We start from the raw sequence: 15,994 nt of genomic DNA on the forward strand, positions 1-15,994 counted from the left end.
GAGAGCATCATCACTGCTCTACAAGCATTTCATTAAACCAATTCTTTCCAACAGATGTATAATTTACCTCGTACAAAGAAGGTTGGTTCATTGGGTAACTGCCCTAAGTAAAAAGTGTTTTAAGGTGCTTTGTGTTTGTCTGCCAGACAAGAGGCCAGTTACAGAAGAAGCTACCCTGGATGCTGTCCTCTCACCCCAGCGGGCTGGCTCTGCAGTATTCCAGCTGCATCCTGGTGGCTGAGGCCCAGCTGCAGCCACACAGAATGTGTGTGCATCAGTCTCTCCAGGACACTGAGCCGACGGTGGAGAGAGTCATAGCCTGAATCTCTTGCCTTGGTGGGTCCGGCTCCCATCCCAGGACAAGGTGAGGCTTGAAGAAACAGACGTCCCACTTCTTCGCTCAGCCTGAAAAACACAATTAGTCTATTATTCTGTACGTGACTATGAAAACGGAGAAGCATGCCGGGTTCCTGCGCAATAACTGGAATAAAAATTCAACGTAACATTTTCTGGAGGCAAAGTCACAATTTAACAGTAAAACTGTCCCACCTGAGTAATGTCGAATAGAGCTTTATAAATGAAAATACTTTATAAGTATAGTTTCCCAACTCAAAAAAAGAATATGGCACATTGCCTTGACCTGAAGTAAAACGACATCTTGCCAACTCGACTGATAAACTTTAATGAGAGGCTCAAGGCTGAATTAAACCTGACTTATTATTTTAATGAAGATTTTACTGTTTTTGTTTTATAGCATCACTTGAGTAAGCAGTGTAACTTCTCACAGAATCTCAACACACACGCATTCCCTCTTTGTATCTCTACACGGTAAGGTAGTAACAGGAATGAACAACAGAGTTCCAAACAAAGCCAAACACTCTACCACTTCCTCAGGTACTTTCTGAAAGCTGTAAGACAAAAGGGGAATAAATGACCACATTGACAACTCCAGTTCCAGCTCTTGTTAAAGACTTGTCATGAGCACTCTCTGCTGGTGGCAAGTGGGACTGCACAAGTTAAACAAGACCCAGGACAGAAAGTAGTCAGCATTCACAACAGTATTTAATAGAGACAGTAGGAGCTTACCCCACATGTGCATCAGTTTCCCGGTTGTCTTCCGCAGTCTCCGTCTTTCTCCCCATCTCCTTCTTCAGTGTGCCGATCTCCCAGACGATCGAGTCAATCAACTACGAAGACACAAACGGCAATATGACTGAGGATGTTTTAAAGATATAGTTTCACACAATTACAACTTTTCTATCACTATAAGTCTGACACTCAGACAAGACTGAACTGGAGTGCAGTCTGCAACTCTGATATTAATTTTTTTTTAAAGCCTGTCAAGACACTGGAGATTGAATTAGGCCATTCCTTACAAGTAATTGTTGTCATTCTACAGCTGCTGATAGGAAATGTGATGCTCTGCATGGTTAGTGAATGAGTGTGCCTTTTAACCAGACCAGAGTATGGGCTGGTCTGGTCACATCCTAAGAACGGAGCATGAAAACTAAACAGATTACACAAAGCAAAAACACAATTACGGTACAAAAGGTTACTCAATAAATAACCCTAAAGAAATTATAAGGCTTTTATAAATATCTTTATTCAAATAACACTGATCCCTCTGATTTTGATTTTCTATATAATAATTCATCACCTTTATTCAATGAACCACAGAAAATGGTTACCTTCAACAACAACTTAAGCCAGAAGTCTACAGAGAATTCTGGCCTCTGCTGTCCCACATATACCAAAAGATGGCCATAAAAATATAAGGGTGAGTTATAGTGGTGCATGGAACGTCGGCTTTGAGTCAGCGTCAGAGCGCATAGAGTTGATGCACGTGCTGGTGCCGCACTCTCCTAAAATGAGCCGTCATGGAGGAATTTTATAAATGCTAGCGCAGGTGAACCTGCTCTGCAAGAACCCCTTCAAAATCATCCAATTTGTTGTGTGACTTTCCATGACTGAATGATCGAATTGTGAAAAACTGGAAGGCATGTTCAAGGTTCTGCACATGAAATGTTGATGTTGGCTCTGTCTGCGTTTTGGGGCCTCACTTAGGATAACCTTCAACATACATATCATTTATTTCTTCCTCCATCAGTGAATCAAAGTTGCAGGGATTACCTACATCTGTTTTCATTTCTCAAAGAGGCACATGTCAAGCGAGGAGTCTGGCATTTCTTTATTTATGGTCAATTCCACATCGGCAGCAATATATGCAGGAATTGTTGTTGGATCAATGCGTATACATAGTTTCATAAATCTGGATGTTTTTGTGCTTACCCAGCTTTTGGGATTTATGTTAAAAATAATTTGCTATTCGACTCTGTAAAACCAACCCTAAATCATGGTGGGTGGGAGTGCAGGGTGTTTACAACCCTGTACTCCCCCAAGCTCAGAGGAAATCTTTCTGAAAACTCCTCAGTTCATTAAATGTGGCTCTGACTCACTGAGCAGACCACTTCACTGATGTTCTTCACACAACTGAAACATGCATAAATACAGGTGTGGAAACAGAGCAGAAAACCAGCAGAACTGACAGAACTAACCTGTATATCAAGCTGCCCTCATCGAAAAGCTTCACGCTGAACAATTATCCAAGTCTTATGATCTCATATTTCCATTGACCATGGGTTCTTGCTGTGTGTGGTTCAGTGGATTTTGATCTGATCTTTGTAGATTGAGGTTCGTTTCATTTCCTCTTTGGCTGACCAGTCAGATTTTCTGTTGACCAACAGCTTCGACAGAAAGAGGAAGCATTGAGCTCAGCTGTTTCAGAGCAAATCATAATTTCCGATTCCTTATTCCATGTGACCACGCTACCTGAGAGAATCAGCCAGTTTGCTGTGTTCTCCGTGGAAACTCAGGTCCACACAACATGCAATACTGTTCAACAATTGGCCTCCTTCACAACAGAAAGATCAACTTTATATGCTTTAAATGATTTTGTAAAAAAAACAAAAAAAAAAACACACACACAGCCGTGAAAGTTATAGAAAGAGTCAAAGAAAATAATAACAGGTGTGTGTGTGTGTGTGTGTGTGTGTGTGTGTGTGTGTGTGTGTGTGTAAAGACACAGAGGCCATGTTTGTGAAAACACAGTACAGCTAGGACTCCAGCAGAACCAGTTTTACTTAGGGGGAGAAAAAAAATCCATCAGTCAGAAGAAAGAAAGAATGTGAGCCTGGCTCATCTCCAAAACCAAACGGGGCTTTATTGTATGTATGCTTGCTCACAGCAGATTAACCTCTGTTACTCTCTACCTCCCCACAGCAGTCAAGCTGTATACCAGGTGAGCTGGTATACATCTTGACCCTTTTACACAACAAGGTCTGACCTTAGTGTGAATGAAGCTTTTAAGTGGTTTGGATGACATGATTAAATGTCATGTGAGTTACGTACAGTGGCCCAAAAGGGTCAACACAATGCAAAAGCTATAAAACAATTTAAGCTCTACTCAAATGGAAGTTACACTAACATCCGTCTTAGCATAACCTCCACAACATCTATTTTAGAGTGATGCAAATTATAGCATAACCTCTTTTTAGCATAACTTCCATTTTAGCGCAACTTTTGTTTCAGAATAACCTCCGTTTTAGCACAACGTACTTTTAGCGGAACATCAGTTTTCGCATATCGTCCACTGTGGCTTTTGCATCTTGTTGACCCTTCTGGGCCACTGTAGTTATGTTTTAAACCACTAAAACTTTCCTTCACACTGTTGCAGTGGTTTAAACCTTTTTCATTGAGACAGTGATAAAGGGTCTGCAGTAAAGGAGCAAAGTAAAAGGCCCACATGATCGGGCCGAAGTCAAACAGTCGACTTGGGGAATTCGATTTCGCACACATCCCTCAAGATCCACTAAACACCCCTCCTACAGGCAGAGTAAACACAGCGATCATGGCAGAAAGGAACGCCTATTATGAGTTTACAAGTTCAGAGAAAGAGGAAATAATGATTGGCAAGCTGAAATATCTCATTTTATTTTCCATGTTGTCAGGAATCAGAATAAGAATGGAAGGCGTTAGTGGGACGTTAATTTTCCGCATCGGACCAGAACCCAGGAAGGTGAGTTTAATGTTTTGGTCCAATAGATGCGGGAGATGGATAGCGAGATGAAGTTCATCTACTTTTATAGGTGGACAACAAGAGGCTGAGAACCAAAAGATGTTATTTTTGTCATGCAACTGTGACAATGAGAGATGATTTGTGGCACATTAACCCGAACATGATGTTCCCCACTTGCTGCTGCGCACTGCAACTGATCTGGCTGAAAGAAGATTACCACACTTTTCATGCTTGAAAAGCTCATGCTTTGACCAGAGAAAAATAACTGTGGTTTCTGGGAATGGATCCAGTACTCAAAAACACTCTTTAGAGCAGAGCTGTCAAACTCCACACCTCGAGGGCCACAACTTTTAGATGTGCCTGAAACAATTAATTAGGTCATTAGCAGGACTTTGTCTACAAACTGAGGAGGTAATTCAGCAATTTGATTCCAGTGTCTTAGACCAGAGGCACATCTAAAAAATACAAAACAGTGGCCCTGGAGGACTGAAGTTTGACACCCCCGCTTTAGAAGAACTTTAATCATCTCTAACCCATGATGTGAAACTTCCTTTTATCAGTCAAAATTCCTTAAGTTTGCAAACTGGTCAAATATGACCACAGACTAATTTCTTCCCGTAACATAAATATGAGGCTTACGGCTATTAATCTTCATGAAAAAAGCCTGGATTGTGAAATCAGAGAAAACTAAAACTCTGATTTTTCAGAGCAGTTGGAGTGAGCAGGCTAATCTGCCTCTCCCCTCCAACTGGTACCTTTGCTGCTCCATACTAGGAGCAACAGATCTGCATTCACACCCCAAGCTTTTAAAATAATCCTAGATTCTCCTCATGAAAATCCCAACAACAGAGAGCTGTTGCTGATTACTCAGAGTTCACACACCTTGAAGAAACTGCCCTTCATCTCCTGCTCACAGGATGGACTGATCGACATGTTGTCTCTTTGTTGTCGAGCCATCTGTGGAAGAGATAAGACATTAAATATGAAGACAAAAAGAAAAAACAAAACAAAAGAACGTTAAAATTTGCCAGGAAAACTAACTTTACTGAATAGAAAGAGAGATACAAAGCTCTGTGACTGACTTCTCTCATTTAATGAAAGCATTATGAAAATGTGAATTTACCTAACAGAGTCTGTTTTACCAATGGTGAGTGGTGAGACACTTACCATTGGTTAACCCCCAACTCTTTCTTTATCTGGAGAAGTTGAAGAACCAGTTACTGTCAGGAATGGCCTTAAAAGGCAGACTTGTCGTCATTAAAGAGTCTTTACTGTAAGACATGAGGAGAGTGACATCATCACCCTGGCAGGTATGAAGTGACTCACGGTCGGTACAAAACAAGCTGCCATAGATAGCAGCAATGTTTAATGAAAATTTTAAAAACAAGGAAGACCACATCATCAGCAAAAAGCAGAGGTGCAATCCGAAGGCCACCAAAACGGATCCCCTCACCACCTTAGCTGCACCAAGAAATTCTGTCTATGAAAGTAATGAACATAAAAGGTGACAATGGTCAGCCTTGGCGGAGTCCAACTCAAACCGGAAATGAGCCCAAATTATTGTCAGCGATGCGGACTAGACTCTGACACCGGTCATACAGGGACCTAACAGCCTACATCAAAGGGCCTAGTACCACATTCTCCTGGAGGACCCTAAACAGGGCTCCCAGAGACACGGTCGAACACTTCTCCAAGTTTACGAAACACATGTAGACTGGAAAAAAACCTTGCCAGGGAAGCTTAAAAGTGTGACCCCTCTGTACTTGGAGCACACTCTGTGGTTCTCTTTGTTGAGTAGGGGGACCACCATCCCGGTCTGCCAATCCAGGGGAACTGCCCCTGATATCTAAGTAATATTGCAGAGTCGAGTTAACCAACTCAACCCTACAACAACCAGAGCCTTAGAAACTCCGGACAAATCTGATCCACCCCCAGGGCAAGGTCCCGGGGGTGGATCAGATCGCCAAGGTCGTCACCCTCGCCACACATGGTCCCATGGCCCCTTCCACAGGTGGTAAACCCCTGGGAATGGGGGGACACATGTCTCTTCTTCGGTCTGTGTCTGTGCCCAATCGGTCTACATGGGTTAAAGTCCGGCCACCAGGCACTTGCCAACCCCTCCTCCATGCCTGGTTCAAGAGAGGGCCCGGTGACCTGCGTCCAGGCAAGGGAACACCGTTTCCAACGATCGTATAAGGGATCTTTGGGCTGGGCTTTGTCTGGTTCTTCACCTAGGACCTGCCTGCCTTGGGTGACCTGGGGGCATGAAGCCCTTGGCAGCATAGCTCCTAGGATCACTGGGACACTTGAACCCCTCCACCACGATAAGGTGGCAGCCCCTGCTGAAACCATTAAATCAACTTTAGCCACATTGTCAGTCTCGATAAACTAAGGTTAAAATTCTAGATCTATGGTCTGTGTTAAAATGTTAGCATCTATTGAGTGGGGCCTGATAGTCTACAGGGGGCTGAAGCAGCTGCTTACTTTATTTATGCCATAAGCCAGTTCTAAATCTGACCAGCATTACATGGCGTTTTAGATCCACTGGCTGATTACTTACTTGGGGTTTAACAGAAGTGCAAAAACTTATTATTGCTTTAGTGTTACTATTTTTTTGTTTGTTTGTTTGATGATTCACAATTATAGTTGTGTGTTTAAGAACTGTCAACAATGTCTTCCAGTAATATTTTACATTTCCTGTCAACATAACATTTTTAATACAAAAGCACAGCTTAACAGGTTTTCTGTGGAAATCCTAAATGCCTATCAGATTCCAGTCCAAGGAAGTACTGTCTTTTTCACGCAAGTAGCTAAATATAAAATAGCATTATTGTCAACCCAGTTCCTGTAATTACATACCTGATCTATTTTAAGAAGCATCTCCATCAGGGCAGACTTAGATTCAACACAAATGTCAGATTTTGAAGCTCTTCAGTTCTGCTCTATCAGAAACCTGCACACCTCCCTTGTGAGGTTTTAGAATACAACTCTTGTGAATTGTAACTTCACAGAATTCATGTCCCTGTTCTGTTCAGCACACCCTGTATGGCCATGGGGAAAGAAATGGGCCGACCCTGTGATTTCAAAGCTTATGGAAGCACATTTATGCAGTAATAAATAATTTCCTGTTTTAATGCGTCACTTTCTCACATCATCACCCAGGACTTTTGGTTCACAGTTTGCTTGGGATGACCGTTCTGTGTCTTCAGCTGGTTCCACACAACCAGAATGTCGGCTCAACCTCTATTCTTTTCTAGAACTCGGTGTGAGTGCGCCTCAGTGGGTAGTGTGTTTTAGGATCATTTTGAAGTTCCATCCCACTGCCTAGAGGAAAAAGCAACGGGTTTAGACTTGCCTGTGGAGGCAAGAAATTACAGGGAAAACGGTTTACCCCTACAAAGCTCCAAGTAACCTTTCACAATCGGTGCATTTGGTTTTCTTCCAAATTCTGTTATCTTTACTACATTTATCTTTCGCAATTTCATATTCAAGGTCACTTAAGTTTCTCAACTGATGTACTAAAGTCTGCAAGGAGAAAAAATAAAAATATTCTACGAGTCAAGAAAAGGAGTTTAATTTTTTTTTATGAAAACAGCAAATATAGAACATTCTATGTTTTTGTGCGAGGCAAAACTGCCTGATTGATACTTTTTGTATGTTTCGAAAGGTTTATCCCTCCTTCTCTGTCTGTATGAATATTACAATACAACAGAATAGTCTGCATCACAAAGGGTTAATCAAATAATTGAAAATTATTTAAAGCTCCAGACATGAAGCCGACAGCTCTGTTGAATTTATGACTAGTGTTCAGAATCCGAGCCTGACCCAAAATTTGGGCATTATCGGGACAAATTATTTGCCTGACGTCAATTCGAGTTTCTGTGGCGCGTTTAACAAACCTACACCCCATACAGATCAGAGACGACTAAAGAAAAATATTATGAATCCATTTGTAGTTTAACTGGAAGAATCAGCAGCTTATCATGTTGAGAAAAAGAAATGTGCAAAAGTTAATTAGACTTTAACAACCACATCTAACTGCAGAGCTAAGTACATGCGTGGCCTCGCCCTGCTCAGCTCCCCTTAATCACATATCCCAGATGATTTGCACCTGACTCACCCTGGTTTTGAAACTGCAAATAAAAAGTTAGATGTGTTCGTCTGTTTTTATGCATGTTGGGATGTGGCTCATCTTGTTGACTATTACTAATTAAACCGAATAAAAATTAAATGCAACTGAATAGACTATGTCATTATTATTATTCAAAAATTGACGAGAAAATAGATTGCAAGAATTTTTTTAATGCCAAAATGATGAACAACAACAACAACAAAAAAAGTCTAGCATGACCTACGATTTTGCTGTAAAGTTACTTGGACCACTCCAGCTTCAACAGGATTATTCGATGAAGATTCAGGAAACTGATAAAACCTCATCTGTGGAACCACCATGTGTGGGACTCAAACAAGCACGAAAAACAAAAAGACATAAGACTAGTCGAGCCTTGACTGATTTATTATCTACCAACTCTTGTACAGTTAAAACTAGAAGTTTACCTATGCTGAATAAAAAGACATCCACCTGGTTTCCCTCACTGTCTGAAGTAAAACTAGACCAAACTTCTCTCATCTCAGGTAAGTTAGAATTACCAAAATTATTTTTTATTTGATAAGCAAGTTTAATAATGTAAGAAAACCACAATTTTCTGTTCAATCAGTATTTAAAGCAATAGTCACAAAATAATGTTCAAATTAAATTATGATCTTTTAAAATTCAGCATTTCATGAAAAATATGTCTATGTTATGGAAAGATGGTGGACCTAAAGAACATCAGGTTTTTAAGATAATGGGCTCTTATCAATTAATTGTTAGTCAATAGACAAGATCAATCAACTGTAACTTGCAATGACGAAACCAACGCCACAACATGCACAACATTAGCAACATTATCACAAATGGTCTCCATTCAAATATGTTTATCTTCAAGAACCCAGAACATCCCATGCTGAGGAGATCCTCTAGAAATCCGGCCAATACCTAACTGGAATCGTCTACCTGTGCAAAAGTGGTCAGAGTGATCCTGGAGATGATCCAGAGGCCAAGCGAGCCTTTCGGGAAATGCACCGTTTGAATTCTTGACCCATGAGTCACGGTCCAGGCAGAACACAGCATTAGTCTCCTGTGGTACCAGTACCAGCACTAAGCACATTAGCAGATTGCCGAGAAGACTGAAAAAAACAACCTCTCAGTACAAAGGAAGTAGATTTATTCCTCTCCAGTTTCTTAAACAAGTCAACGACAAAACTGTCAAGTTGGGGACATGATGTTCATGTATCTGTATCACCAATCTACAGATAAAAGGTTTCCCCCAGAAAACTTTTGAAAATCCCAGTAGTAGTTGCACCAGGGCAGTCTACCGTGTTTTTATGTTAAGAAATGTTAAAAGTTGACTGGAAATTTAATAACATGATTAGGCAATTATATTATTGGAAGACATTGCTGACAACACTTAAAACAAGTACAAAATCCTAAAAAACGCAAATAAAAATATAATTACTATAAATTATATATATTTTTGGACTAGTTAAATTCTAGTGCTAAAATCTTCCTCCGGGCTCTGATTGGTTGTTTTTGGTCAGAGCAAAACAACCAATCTGATTCAGATGGCATTGATCTTTTCACAGATTATCTGTTTCATAAACTGTCACGACATGGTGACAGTTTTAAAAAAGTATGTAAAAAAACAATCTTCTTTGTGAAAGTTACATACTGCAGCAGTAAATAGTTTAATATTTAATTTTAAGATTCAATTTAGTTGGTAAGTTTACTTGCAAAAAATGTGAAAAATAAATATTTAAAGATTGATTTGCTGCCATAACTACAATCTGATGCTATGGAATCACATTGGAATTATGGCTATAATCTGAAGGGTATAATCTTTGTTCACAAATACAACTCAGAAAATAATTAGCACCGACTAATTTTAATGTTTAAAGATGACAGGAAATTTGAAAATATCATTTGATAGTTATGCATTTTAGAACACTGAAAGGTTAATTCCTAATCACCAACTATAAAGTCTTAAAAAAGGCAATCATAAAAAAAAGAAACTAATAAATTAACAATGCTAAGCCTGGTGGGGGCACAAGTAAAGTCTGGTGGCCCGCCAGGCTTATAATACACTGAGGAAAACCAGGTGACCTGTTGACATAATCCAGAGAGTTTGTTGTCACCTTTTAGGAGTTGAGCACTGGTGGGAAGTAACGAAGTACAGGTACTTTGTTAATGTACTTAAGTACATTTTTCGTGTATCTGTACTTTACTTAGGTAGATTTAATAATTAATACTTCTACTTTTACTCCACTACATTTTACAGTAAGTATCTGTACTTTCTATTTCATTACATTTCTACAAAAGTGTCGCGTTACTCGTTACATCCAAGTCACGTTGCTCTTTTTTTTCCGTTAAAATGTGAAGTTCAGGGACTTCAGGTGGCGCTGTAAAATCCAAGCAATAACGTGACTTACTGTCTGTTGTCACCCATCGCCTCCCCCTTTACTGACTTTTAGCGTCATTTGGAAGGAAAGCTTGAAGAAAGGCAAACTCCGTGGACGTGATGCTAGCAAAGCTAGCTGTACAGAGAGACATGTTGCATCTGCGATGAAAAAAAGTTGTCACTCATGCGCTGAATTATTGTGTGGAGGTGTTGACGGAGGTGTCGCTTATATGGGACAACGTTGTGATACAATATAGTAATATGACATTCAGGAACAATCCGATTCTTCTGGACAGATCTTTACTAAGATTGATAGGACTGAAGCCTCACTGAGAGCCGTTCTTTGTTCTTGTAATGCTCTGCGTACACTGCATATATATTTTTTTTATTTAAAAAAAAATATATATATATATTTAATTGGCGAATAAATAAAACAACAACGTAAGAACACAGAGCATACTCATTTTGTCATCTGTCATGGTGGCAGATGTTGCAGCAGGAGGGAGGATGAAGACAGTCACCTCCTTCTGCTTGGTTATTTCTTGCTTATTGCGCCTTGGATATTGTTCATAGTTGAGCATTGCTTACCGTTAATTGCTATGTTTAATGGTGTAGACATTGGCAATGTCAGAAACCAAACTGACACTGCCAATGTCAGTTTGGTTTCTGACATTGGCAATATGGGCAACCGCCCAGGGCGTTATTTTTTTTTTAGGGATGGCAGGAGACCTCTGCAGATTGTGGCACAGAGATGAAAGCAAAACATGAAGAGTTTGAATTGATACTGGTTAAATTTATTTCAGCTCTAAGTATTTAATATCTAGGTGTTTTTATGGGAATGTGGATCTTTCAGATCAATTTGAGAAGCAATTTTGATAGGTGCACTTAATTTTATTGTGTCATGTAGCGCAGGGTGCTGGTCTTGGTCTTGATTTGGTCTCAGGTTCGGTGGTCTAGATTACAACTCTGCTACGTGGCTCCTTGGTTCCATGTCCTCCACTGCCCACCCTTTCAGTTGGATTTCTTTCAAAATAAGTGCCACTAGTGGCTAAAAAAAACAAAGGGAAGTTCATGCTATGTTAGGACAGGAGACAAGATGTTTCCATCCCTGAAATTATGATGCATAGAATCAAATATCTAAGTATAAACTGTGTTACAGAGTAAACAACATGCTTTATCTGTGGTATTGTTCATTAAAATGGCACATTTCTGATGTATTAAAATTAAATACATTGGTTCACTTAATGATATTAGCAATTAGGTAATGCATTCAGCAAGTACTTTTACTTTTAATACTTAAGTATTTTTAAAAGCCAGTACTTTTTTACGTTTACTTAAGCAAAATGTTAATGTCGTACTTTTACTTATAATTGAGTACATTTTTGTCTGTGTATTTGTACTTTTACTTAAGTAAATTTTTTTGAATACTTTCTCCACCACTGGATTTGAGAGAAATAAACATTTGAAAATGACACCAAAACACGTTTCTGTATCGTCAGGATGAGGTACTGTGACATGGCATTCCTTCCAAATAAGTAGTTTTAAAATGTAAACAAAACAATAATAAATGCGACATACTCTGAAAAATGTAGACGGCTCCATGTACTTTATGAAAACATCTGATGTAGTAGACACTTCACTAGGACAATGTTAAACAAAGCAGAGGAGAAGCTGCTTCATATTCCAATAATTATTGCTGGTTTGTGTTGTAATAAGTGGCACTGAGAGCTGTTGATTCATGTGTTAAGTCAGCGCGAGCTGTGAAAGACCCTCGACCGTGAATGATGCGGTTTTCTTTATCTTTACTTCAACTCGCGGAGCAACAGGTGGTGGCAGAGGACAATCAGCTGCATTACGTGGGACTGGGCCACAGCAAAACAGGCAGTGCGTGAGACAGTAGAATCCAAACCGCAGCAGTTAGTCAACAAGGACGAAAGAACTACGGTAGTCTAACTTACCAACCGAGGAGATCGCTGCTGGCCGACCGAAGGAACCTCCACCTCACCGTGGAGGAGAAGCACCACCACATGTCCATGAATTAATTGTCTCACATTCGTAAAAGTAGTTCGTCTAAACTTTGGTTAAAGTAAGTGAAACCCCCAAACAGTCAGTCTCCCTCCATATTCCCAAAGGGTTGTCGACTCAACTTCGCGGATTCTTATTGTCTCCATATAAATTTCCGCTACTACGCACAGAACTTCCGCTGTTTTCCAAAATAAACTACTGACAGAGCGTTGGGGATTAGTGCTGCGTTCCAGTTGTAGTCGGAACTGGGAAATACCAGCTACCCACAGTCGGAAAATCAACTGGAACGCCCTCCGAGGTCGGATTTCCTACTGGGGAAATTGGGAGCAATCCCCCCTGCCCCCAATTAGAACTTGTTAAGCGACTTTCAATTTGAATATGGCTGCTCCTCGCAAAAATAGCTCTGAAGGAAACGTGTTTATTTTACAAGACACGTGTAAGAGTCTGTCCAAAATCAACGGAAAGTAAAGCTTAAGATTATGTTATAAATAGCTAGTGCTATGGACATAAACTACTGCTGTTACCTCTGGTGTGATGTCAAACCTATAGCTCCGAGTTCTTTTGGCATAACTGGAACACTAACCAAGACATTATTTTTAGGTACACCTGTAACATACTCAGACAATCACACGGCAGCAACTCAATATACTTAGGTCTCCAGTGGCAGGGAATGTGTGTTGGAATAGTCTTTGCACTTACTTTTTTTGTTTTGGACATTTTTTGTGTGTGTGCTGGGGGGAGGAGGAGGCTTGGTTCAAAGTGTTATAACCAGGAATAGTTTAGCATCTAAAAAGCTAATGTTTCATTTGTTGTTTTTGTTTGATAAAGCCGGAATATTCAGCTGTTAGTTTTGGGAGTTTTGTTCTGCCAGGATTTACATGATAGCTGGTCATATCAACAACCAGGAAGATTATACAACTAACATTTTATTATTATTATTATTATTATTATTATTATTATTATTATTATTATTATTATTATTATTATTATTATTATTATTATTACTTTTCTTTTTTCTTTTTTTTTATCAGAATGCTACTTCGAATGTGGGTGATAGTAGTAGTGCTTTATTTACAGACCAGAAGAGAAGAGCAGACAGCAGAAATTGCAGCCAATTTAAATTCAACTTTTCAGTGACGAGCTACATGCTTTTATTTTGTGAATGCAGCTGATCTACTTCTGCTTATTTTCGACCCATTGATGGAGGCAGATTGTTGGGTCTTCTACAGACTACACAGCAAAAAACAACAACAAATTTTGGATTAGCCTTCAAATCACGTGTCTTCTTTCAGAGAAATATTATTGGTGATATTTTTGTTTAGTTTGCAGTTTTTTTCTCCTTTATTCCCTTTTTTCCACCTCACAGTAGTGAAAACACGCTAACTGGAACCACAGAGAAACAAAGAAAAGTATTTGAAGAAGTGAATATAATAATAAAAAAAAAAAACTTAATGTTTTAACAGTTTTGCAGTTTTCTAGAAGTTTATTCCAGATTAGTGGAGCATAAAATCTGAATGTGGCTTCTTCATGTTTAGTTCTGACTCGGGAAGATACCGAGAAGACTTAAAGCTGAGTGGTCTGGAAGGTTGATAAAACAACAACAGGTCTCTAATGTATTTTTTGGTTATTCTATTCAGTGATTTATAAACTAACAAAATTATTTTACAGTATTTTCTCTGACGTACAGGGAGCCAATGCAAGAACTTTAGAACCTAGTTCTGGTGTGAATATCCAACCCAGCACCGTTTTATATCAGCTGCAGCTGTCAGATCTTTTAGGCGGACCTGTGAAGACAGTAAGCAGTGATCAGTTCAACTAAAGATAAACACACGGATGAGTTTCTCAATATCTTGTTGGTGCAATGATTTCACTGGATGACTCCAGTGCAGGCAACAATTACGAATCGCAAGGATAACTGGCAAGATGTTTCATTGAGACAGATACACAATAGAGCTGGAGGCTGTCTTGCAGGAAGTGGGGGGAGAAACACCTGACAGGGACTGGAACCACATGTGGTGAAGAGGAGGACGATGCTCCTGGGGAGTATAAGGTGCATCCACAGCCTGATTGGCTGCTTACTGCAGGAGATGGTTTATGGAGACAGATATTTGTTCTGCTGTTTCATTGGATGGCGGACAGCCAGGTAAGCATTGAGTGGGTGGATTAGAAATGAAGCGGCAAGGAGCCCAAAAAAAACGAGACGCCAGGAGGGATCCATAGAACGGAGGACATGTAAACAATCCAGGAGCCTTCTTCTGGAAGGCTAGCTCTGCAAGGAGGAGAGGACACAAAGGGGAGGTTTACAGAAGAAATGTTTTAGATGGCTACTAAGCTCACTAAAGCATTTCTTTAGCAAGCTTTTTCATTATATTTCTCAGGAAATCCACTACTTTAAATACTTCTCCTTAATGAGGTCTGATGAACACCAGCTGGATGCTGCACCTGCCAAACAAAAAAACAAAAAAAAAACCAAGAGGCCTTTTTCACCTTCCTCCTGCAGAGGAGGAAGGCAAACCAGCCCACAAGTCTGCATGCAACAGTCAGGAACATTAGTTCTTTAGTTTATGTTCATTGGGTGATGAAAGGCTGACTTTGTAGTTGTTTTTATTATATCTATTGCCAAAGGTTCAGATCTAAGTCCATCACTACACACAGATTTTTGGGCCTGATCACTGGTTTCCAGCTGTAATAGCTGAGCTGTGTGCTGATTCTTGATCATTCTTCTTTAGGTAAAAACAATGTATTACTTCTGTTTTGCTTCTATTCAGCTGAAGAAGGTTATGGCACATCCAATCAGTGCTTGAATGGGTAGTCACCTGGTGACATTGTAATGTAGAGCTGTGTATCATCTACATAGGAATGGTAACTTAACTTATTACCTGTAATAATCTGACTGAGCAGGAGAATGTAGATGTTATATAGCACCTGTGGAACCATGTGGGATCTTGCATGTGATTTTTGTCACCTCTGATGAAAGTCACCTATTCCCATGAAGAAGTCCCTGTTCTTTACCTTGCTGAGTACTGTAGCAGACATTCCAACCCAGTCCTTCAGTTGCTTCAATAATATGTCATGGTCAGCAGGCTTGAATGCTGCACTGAGGTCCAACAGAGCCACCACTGTGGTTCTTCCAGGGTCCATATTTATGCAGGCACCATTGAACACTTTGACAAGAGCAGCTTCATCTTCCAAACAATGACCAACCACTTGCTGGTTGGTCAAACAATGCTTTCAGACTAGATGCCTTCATACCAGATGAATGGAAGGCCACATGAATGCCTTCCATTCATCGAGTCTGATGAATGGAAGGCTAGAGATTGACCTGTAACTTTGCAATGATGATTTGTCCAGATTGTTCGTTTTTAGCAATGATTTGATAGCGGCTGTTTTCAAAGCT

The 15,994-nt window shown here is 39.9% G+C and overlaps 1 protein-coding gene across 3 annotated transcripts in view; it reads right to left on the reverse strand.

Moving 5' to 3' along the window:
- Nucleotides 1-12,761, reverse strand: part of LOC103129762 (ras and Rab interactor 2-like) — a 29,990-nt gene extending 17,229 nt beyond the window's left edge. Inside the window, exons 1-5 of one of the 3 annotated variants that reach the window (XM_016665365.1) lie at nt 12,531-12,761; nt 5,243-5,346; nt 4,958-5,032; nt 1,087-1,187; nt 195-405 (exon numbers count right to left, since the gene is read on the reverse strand). In XM_016665365.1, the coding sequence (XP_016520851.1) occupies nt 195-405; nt 1,087-1,187; nt 4,958-5,032; nt 5,243-5,245 (390 nt within the window). In that variant the 5' untranslated portion in view covers nt 5,246-5,346; nt 12,531-12,761. Of the gene's footprint in view, nt 1-194; nt 406-1,086; nt 1,188-2,555; nt 2,647-4,957; nt 5,033-5,242; nt 5,347-12,530 lie in introns of those variants that run through there. The other 2 variants (XM_007540951.2, XM_016665366.1) reach the window with 2 other exon arrangements.
- Nucleotides 12,762-15,994: the final 3,233 nt, after the last annotated feature.

This window comes from Poecilia formosa, unplaced genomic scaffold (genome assembly GCF_000485575.1).
Source record: "Poecilia formosa unplaced genomic scaffold, Poecilia_formosa-5.1.2 Scaffold575, whole genome shotgun sequence".
NCBI lineage: Eukaryota > Metazoa > Chordata > Actinopteri > Cyprinodontiformes > Poeciliidae > Poecilia > Poecilia formosa.